The sequence below is a fragment of the Petaurus breviceps genome, unplaced genomic scaffold (assembly GCF_028583685.1).
Source record: "Petaurus breviceps papuanus isolate PSGF00001 unplaced genomic scaffold, PetGlider_PUasm1.0 225, whole genome shotgun sequence".
Lineage (NCBI taxonomy): Eukaryota > Metazoa > Chordata > Mammalia > Diprotodontia > Petauridae > Petaurus > Petaurus breviceps.
Window position 1 is genome coordinate 4,120,492 of NW_027185889.1, and position 8,943 is coordinate 4,129,434.

Below are 8,943 nucleotides of genomic sequence, written 5' to 3' on the forward strand. Positions count from 1 at the left end.
TCCCAGGACTGGATTAAGGGGATGGGGCTCAAATGACCTAGTGAATATGAATACCTTTTAAATAATATAAAGTGACACTGACAAAGTGTGTGTATGTGTGTGTGTGTGTATGTGTGTCTATGAAAGCAGTTTGTGGAATATATATTTCTGGAATGGGACACCATTAGTTTTTTCTAGTAATAAGAAGTAGATGCCAAATTCCTTAAAAGCTGAAACAGAGTGTAGTGAAATTTAAAGAATATGGGATTTGTAATAGAAGGCCCTGGGTTCAAATCAGAGATAAAATAAAGCACACTGTAAACCCTAAAGACTGATATAAATGTGAAGTATTATTATCATGAACCTACATTGACTAGACGTCAAGTCTAGTTATGACTTCATTCTCTGAGCATCTACTTGCAGAGAAGTCAAACACATATTGACTTAGAAAAACCACAACTTGACATTATTTATGTAGTATTGTTTTTTTTTTTCTTTATTTTGTTAAACATTTCCCAGTTACATTTTAGTCTAGTTCTGACTTGCACTCTGGATTCTGAAAGAGGCTGAAAGATTTTGATACCTCTGCCCTATTGAATTCCTGCTGAACTCCAGCAGTGTATATAGAGCAATGAAAAGGTATGATGGTAAATGTTTAACAACAAGGCTATATTGACATTATTAACACTTTTAAAAGTCTAGACAATCAGTAAAACAGCAAATTAAGCCCTAATTTGTAGTAGCTAATTTCTGAGGTGCAAATGGTCACACTGAAAATTTAATTATATACTCTTGCTTATGAGTGCTCCCCCCGGTTCAAATGCTGCCCCTTCTTTAAATTGTACATTACCTGCTGAATGACGTTTGACAAATCATATGACTTTCCCACCACAGTTTGTTCATTGGTGAGATGAGGTGATTCAACTCTGATCTCCAAGTTTCCTTTCATTTGTAAATCTATGATAACATAATAATACCTTTAAAACTTTAGTTTTACTGGAAAACAAGTTCACTTTCAGTTCCTGAAATCTGTTGCCCAGAACCAAGTGATTTTGGCTGGTCTTAGGTATCTAACATGATGTCTGATTATAAGTCAGAAGAAAATCACTCAGATCTAGTCAGAGGAACTGTATGTGTGACAGAGTAATGGCATTAACAGTTCTCCTTGTTAGTCTGAGACACATCCATCAGTGGTTACTGGCACTGATCATTATGTCCTGTTCAGAAGAGAATGCATATCATAGAGTGAGTCTAAATTAAAATAACATTGCCCAAGATGCCACAAAGATTAGCTGAGTGTAAAAATTTCAACTAGGAATGGGACAGCATTATTGAATTTAAAGCATAGTCTTCAGTAATTAAGCAATAAAAACATGCAGTATTCTAAAAATAACACTCTATGACTGATCTAATCCATTATGACAACCACTGAAAGAGCAGCTTGCCAATAAATAAAGACCCCTGCTACACACACACACACACACACACACACACACACACACACACAAGGATGACATCTATTTTCTCTTGCTAAGTAGCTTTTTGTCTTCCCTGAATGGTAAAGAGACTCAGGAACTTTTAATTTATCTGTCAATCAATAAGTATTTATTAAGCACCTACTCCATATCTGAAATAGTGCTAGGCACAGGGGATACAAGGCAACAAGGAACCAGTACTCCACTAGAAGCAACAGTAAGTATATTTTCTGTACTTGACTGATAACTAATGCAAATTAATATAGGAAGTATGACCTTGACATGAACATTGGAAGAAGATCGTTGCTGGGGCAGGATGAATTATCTGCCAAAGCCACTATGGGGAAATTACACACACACACACACACACACCTGCACATATACACATGCATATACATACATGTATACACACATATGTGTGTGCACACATATGTATATATCATTCTTATTTGAATTTCTGAACCATTCTGAACCAACTAATAGCATTCTTACTTGAATTTCTGATTACACTGATTATAAAAATACAAATAACAAATGCAGAAAAGTCTCCATTTATAAGTATTGTAATCAGTTAACCTATCATCATCTTTTAAAATATCTTGCATTTATTTTACACATTTTTGTATTTATCTATGCACGGGTGAAAATAGCTAGGGGTAACATTTAGGTGGCAGGGTACAAGCTATGGATTACTGTTAATCTATATTTCCCTTTGTAATGTAAGCTTCTTGAGGGCGAGACTATTTTGTTTTTCTTTCTATATAGTACACCTAGTACTGGGGCAGTCAGGTGGTGCCATAGTGCATTGGAGTGCTGTTCATGGAATCAGAAAGTCTTATCTTCCTGATTTCATGGCTTCTGACACTGGCTGTGTGACCCTGGAAAGTCACTTAATTCTGTTTACCTCAGTTTCCTCATCTGGAAAATGAGCTGGAGAAGGAAATGGCAAACCACTCCAGTATGTCTGCCAAGAAAAACCCAAATGGGGTCAAGAAGAGTGGTTTCAGTCACAAGTAGTTGTGACTGAAAATAACTGAGCAACGACAAAATAACACCAACTAGAGTTCTGGACACATAGTGGCATGTAATAATTTTCTAGCTTGAATCTGATTGTGCATTAATGATGGTAGCAACTTGTCCAGTCACTTTGCCTTATTTCCCTAAGCAAGCTTTTATCTATGCTTTCTGGTAACCGTATTCCAGGCCTCATTTCTTTCCTTCCTTTAAAAGTTTATCTGAGGCTGCTATGTGGCACAGTAGATAGGGTACCAGCCCTGGACTTAGGAGGACCTGAATTCAAAGCCAGCCTCAGGCTAGCTGTGACCCTAGGCAAGTCACATACCCCCCACCCCCCATTGCCTCCAAAAACAAACAAGAAGAATAAGAAAACAAAACAAAAACTTTATCTGGGGATATGCTGGAGCTGGCTTGAACTTCTCAGGAGAGCTTATTGTAAAAGTTTTAGTGTGAGCATTTCCACCTTGAAAATCACCAAAATCAAGGCTTAACTCCTTGTTTTGTTAATTGTGGACACTTAAGAAAGTGATGGAGAAAATATTAATACTAAAGATTAAGCTCAGAAGTGTGTCCCATATGCATTTTCTATCAGAGAGACAGTTGTTAAACATTTACCAATACACCCCTGAATATCCCTTACATTTTCACTTTAAATTTTCCATTCTACACACATTCAATTTTGTTCATCCATCCTCACATTTGAATATTTCCTGGGGGTAGAGGAGAGAGTGATTGTGTTCAATTTGATGAAATTCAACGATCTTTTATTAAGTTCCTACGGTCAGGCCTTTTGCTAGGTGCTGGGGGTACAAAAACAAAAATCGAATACTTCCAGGCCTCTGGAAAATTGTATCTGTGCTAATTCATTAGTCCAGTTTGAATTCTTCCCTTTTGCATTTTAATAACAATTTGAGTTATAAAATTTTTTTACAAGGAATTCCACACCAAATCACCTTCATACATCTGTAAGCTTTATTATCATTTTTATGTTCTCTTCAGAATACTTCCATGATTTTTCTATTTTGCTTTACTATTTCAGAATTGTAATATTTTAAATATTTCTTTTGTCTGATCCTTCTAACTTCAGTTACACTTTACTGCATATTCAATAAATCATAAAACAAATGTCTGGAAAATGTACATTTTGTAAGGGTTCTAGGAGCTCTGTCTCAAAGGTGATAGAGTACCCAAGATAATGAAAAAAGGCTAAGATTTATTCAGCCAAGTGCCTGTGATAGCTAAGACCTTTAGAGAGCACACCGGTCTTGTGCTAGGAATATTTTAAAACAGGGTATGCCCCACAGAGGAGCTGGTTTAGAAAACTAGGAAAATTACTCACTCATATTTTGTCTAGAAAGCCATATTTTAAAACCCCCTTTGACCCCAAAGGATATGAATAGATCATTGATACAAGAATTTCCCCACACTAGTGAAATCATAGGTTGAGCAAATGCCCCCCACTAAAAAATGTTTTCTGTATCTGCTATATTTCTTTAAAAATACTTATATAAAAGGTGTACTGGAAAGAACATCAGATTGGATTTAGAGTCTGAATTCTGACTCTCATTGTGTGACCTTAGTGAAGCCACTAAACTTCTATAAAACTTGGTTTCCTTTTCTGTAAAATGAAATGTAAATGACCTCGTATGTCCCTTCCTGCTCAAAATATGGTCTTAGCTTCTTGAGGCTGAATTCACTGAATTCTGTATTCAGGGTCAAATTCACAGTCTATTGGGTTCTATTAAAGTAAAATGATTTTGAAGCTAGTGTTGAATACTAAACATTTTTCAGTCATTGCTCAAGTGAGAAAATGGCCAGCGATAGGACAGGGACAAAGCTAATTCAGTGACAGAAAAGCTAAAGATACAAGAAAAGCTATTAGGAATAAGATTTCACAAATATATTTATATTTCTTTGTTTTTTATATTCCAGATTCAAAACAATATGTGGGCAGGAAATGCAACGAGTGGCTCTGTGGTTACTTCCTGCATGTTGCCACGTGATACTTCCTCCTGCATGACACCATATTCTCACTCTCCTCGGACAGATTCCGGTTACACGGGGTTTTCAAACCACCAGAACCAGTTTGGCCATGTTCCCCTCAACAACTTTTTCACTGACTCTCTCCTTTCTGGGGCCACCAATGGACATGCATTCGAAACAAAGCCAGAGTTTGAAAGGAGGTCTTCTAGCATTGCTGTCCTTCGAATGAAGGCTAAAGAGCACACTGCCAATATTTCATGGGCCATGTAATATACAGTACCCCTTTATTTTTCTTTTCATAGCAAAGCGAAAAAAAAAAACCATTCTACTTTCTCGTATTTAAAGGATGCAACAGTAAGCTGCTCTGTGTGTGTGTGTGTGGGGGGGGATTGTGAAAGGTCAGGCTAGACGGGGAGGCCAGCTTACAATGAATACTAATATTATTTAACAATAAAATCTAAGAACGAATCTGTAGAAGAGACCAAATCGGTTTACCATGCACAGATCTCAAACAACCCTGTTTAGTGGTAAAACCTTTTCTATTGTACCAGTCGATGAAATATGATCATAAAACCTGCTAAAAGAATAAATGCATTAAACAAATTCCTTTGCTAGAGATTGATTTATGTGACTGCTTCATACCAAGGATTTCCCTATAAATTAATACCTGATAGAGGAGGAGGAAATCCACTGGGGAAAATTTCAGCATAGCAAGTAAATACTGAAGTAGGGTGTCTGGGGAATTAAAAGTATGTCTCCTCTCCAGGTTCCTGTCCCAGTGTGCATAACTCCTCCTTGCTGACACTTTGATATTCAGATTTTCGAAGAGGCTTTTAGATCTCTCTGTTTCAGGACCTTTCCACTGCATGAAGAATTACTACTAAAAAATGAGCAACATTTGCATGAGATTTGGTGTCAAGGCTCGTAACTGAAATATGCTGGTACTGAATTCACATATAATTCAAAGGCTAACTTTTCTAAATGCGATCTTTCTGTGGACCTAATGGTCAGATTATTTCGAATGGAAGAAAAAAGCTTTCCTGATTAAGGATTTCAAATAGATAAATAGTATAAATGAGAAAACAAACCTTTTTATTAAAGTGGTTGATAGTGCCCTGTGGCTATTTAATGGGATATATGTATACACATATGAATGTATGTATATATGTACATATACACACATATGTCCATACATATCTGTGTGTTTCCTCTTGGATCTCTCCTACCTTCGGTCCTTGAGTCACCATTCTTTCACATAAGGAATGAAAATGTCCGAAAAAGACTTACTCAAATTCCTGTTGGGGGAAAAAAAAAGGAAGAAAAATAACTTTGCATCTGGAAAATTGCTAACTCCTTTGATTTACTTCTCCTCCCTTTCCCCTGTCACATTCCAAGCTCCTTCAGATGAGTGAAAAGTCAGCCTCCTTGAAAGTAACAGTCTCCCAAGTTCATAAAGGCAAAGTAAATTAATTGAATTGAAGTGGACTTCAATAGCTGTGATTAGCATAGGATACAGCTTTCCTGCCTGCCTTGAATCCTCTTGCTAATTTCACAAACTTCGAGGGGCAAGGGGGTGGGGTGGGGGAGGAAGGAAAGGGAAGGAGTCCTTTTCTTTCAAATAGGACATGAAGGAACAAAATTAGAAAGATTAAATTCCAGAGAAATAATATTTCAGTTCTACAAGTACCGCCTCTTCACCAGGAAAATATTTACAATAAACAGACATGACTTTTTGTAATAAAATTTAAAGTCAAACATGATCGAGATGATGGACATCCTAAACCAACATGCCCTGACTTCATAATAAACTTTTGTCTTTATTGCTCTGGGTGTTCATGTTTTTTTTTTTCCCCTATGTTACCCCACAATGAACTTCTTAACTTTTGCCCAGGGAATCAAGAGTAAGAAAATTTTTTATCATTTCTAACATTTTCCTTTTCTTTAAAGGGTATATTTAGAATGTTTTGTGATTCAAAGAAAGTTGTTTTTGTTTTTGTTCTTTTTCTGAGTATATGATTAGAAAAAATGTGAGAAAGTATTACTTTAGAAATTGAGTTGAACTGAGAATATGAACTTTCGGAATATATTTTTTAAGGGCTAAACTTTTCAAATGAAAACTGTTTTCAGTTGCCTCAACTCTCCAATTTAAAACTTGCTGTAAAATTTTAAGTACCTTAAAATCTTTGCCTGTATTTATCATTCCCTTTTAATTCTTGAGTTTCCTCAAACTCTAGCCCCAGGCTAATGAAAATCTACAAAGCAAATTTCATATGGTTAATAACAACAACAAAAGAGTTTTAGTAAGGTCTTACTGGCCCAGAAAGGTTTGATAATGTACCTTCCTTCCATATGTTTATTATTCTTACAATATTGGTAAGGAAATAGTTCAGTCCAGTTCACCATTTACTTCTCTAATGATATTATTCCCAAGTTTCTTCAGCAATATTTTCTTCATTTTAAAAAGGTGATTTACATACCCCCTTTCCAATCATTTTGGTTCATGTTTGGACTATGTGATGACACATAAATTAATGGTCAATAGGGGCAAGGATTCCAGTTTGTCTCAAAAAAATAAAGTGAAATATTGTTAGAGAACATGTTTGTGAGTTATTTCAAAGTATGACGATATTTTTCTTTTTTTTTTAAAGTAGGTGCATTCGCCCCCCCACTAATTCCATAAGAAAGTAAAAACATACCAAAAAACCCCCAGCTTTCTGGGATGCTGGTCTTCACTGTTCACAAGCTTTCCTTATCTTACAAGGGTGATGTAGTTATTTAACCATTATAACACTGAGTAAACTCATGCAATTGTGTATGTAAATTGCAGAAATATATTCATTGATAGGTTTTCATCTTACCTGACCTCTGTCAAGTTGCTGATCCTTTTACTTCTGAAAGAAAAAAAAAAACCCTTTCTTCACAACAGCCATCATTAAAAATGCACAATAGCCATTTATCCTTTTCTTTTTCACCCTTTCCCCTAACTTTTCCTACTTTCTGCTATACACAATCCTGCCCACTACTCAATCGACTAGTAGTCTCACAACAAAGATGTGCTATGCATAAGTTTTGTTTTGTTTTGCTTTTTGGAGGCCAATCGGTGTTAAGTGACTTGCCCAAAGTCACAAGGCTAGTTTTTGTGTTAAGTATCTGAGGTCGGATTTGAACTCAGGTCCTCCTGACTCTAGGGCCGGTGCTCTATTCACTGCGCCACCTAGCCACCCCTATGCATAAGTTTTTAGGAGAGAATGAGACTGTCATACAATCTGCTGTATATAGAACTGAAATCTAACAAATGATTTCATATAATTCAGGAAAGAAATTGTTTAGGCTTTGGACCTTGCAATCTCTCTCTTACACAGCATTAGACACAATATATACTAATGTTAGGTGCAGTCATATTATAAGATAGTAGATTCAGAGCCAGAAGGGACCTCTGAGATCCTTTCCTCTAGCCCAGTCATTTTATAGGCCCAAGGAGGTGAAGTGACTTACCCAAAGATACCTATGTAATAACAAGAATGGTTAAGAGTAGGGTTGCCACAATTATTTTAGAAAAATATAGGAAAGTTTTTTTTAATTTTGTAAGTAAAGTTGGGGATAATGATTTAAAGTCAGAAAATACCCCAGACCTCCTCTAGTCCAGTGGGTGTCAAATACAAATAGAAAGTGGACCAGTAAACCATAGATAAGACTACATATTGACTTAGAAAATGACAAATTAACGTTATCTATTGTATTTTTATTTCTTTTGTTAAACATTTCCCAATTACATTCTAATCTGGTTGGGGTACACTCCAGAGTTTTTCCAGCTACTTTCCCCCCATGAGTTTGATATGTCTATGTTTAGTCCAACTGTGTTATTTTATAGATAAGGAAACTGAGACTTGGATTGGTTGAAGGAAATTGTCCAAGGCTACACAGCTGCTAAGTAGAAGAGCTGGGGGATTTGCATAAAATAATAAACAATATCATTTAAGGGAAATAACTTCTTAAAGGGGATTCATAAGACATTCTCTAAATCAGTCCTACAATTCATAGCCCAACAATTCATATACTAGCTCTGCAAAGTAGTGTCAAAGGTTTTCTGGTCTAGTAGATAGTCTATTTGAGTTGGAGATGGGAAATCCTGGGTTCAAATTTGCCTTTACACTTATCAGCTGTGTGAACCACTTGCTCTCCTCCCACACAACACTCCCTCTCTTGTCTCCTATCCCTGGCATGCTCCTGACATCCACCTCTCAGGTTCCCTGGTTTCTCTCAAGTCTCAGCTCAAATCTGACATTTTGCAGGAGGCCTTTCCTGATTTCCCCAGCTTATAGTGCCTTCCTCATAAGATAAATCTCCCATCCACTCTACATATGTTGTAGAAAGTGTCCCAAAAGTTTTTGTGAAGTCAAAACTTCATACCGTGTATATATAACTAGCGATTTACTTATTTCCTCCCCATTAGAATGTGTTTCTTAAAGGCGATTTTAACTTTCCTTTT

The 8,943-nt window shown here is 36.3% G+C and overlaps 1 protein-coding gene across 1 annotated transcript in view; it reads left to right on the forward strand.

The window, feature by feature from the left end:
• ALX1 (ALX homeobox 1) overlaps positions 1-6,927 on the forward strand; it is a 33,859-nt gene extending 26,932 nt beyond the window's left edge. The window contains exon 4 of the mRNA XM_069095075.1: positions 4,404-6,927. Coding sequence (XP_068951176.1) covers positions 4,404-4,724 — 321 coding nt within the window. The 3' untranslated portion in view covers positions 4,725-6,927. The remainder of the gene's footprint in view (positions 1-4,403) is intronic.
• The last annotated feature ends 2,016 nt before the right edge of the window (positions 6,928-8,943 follow it).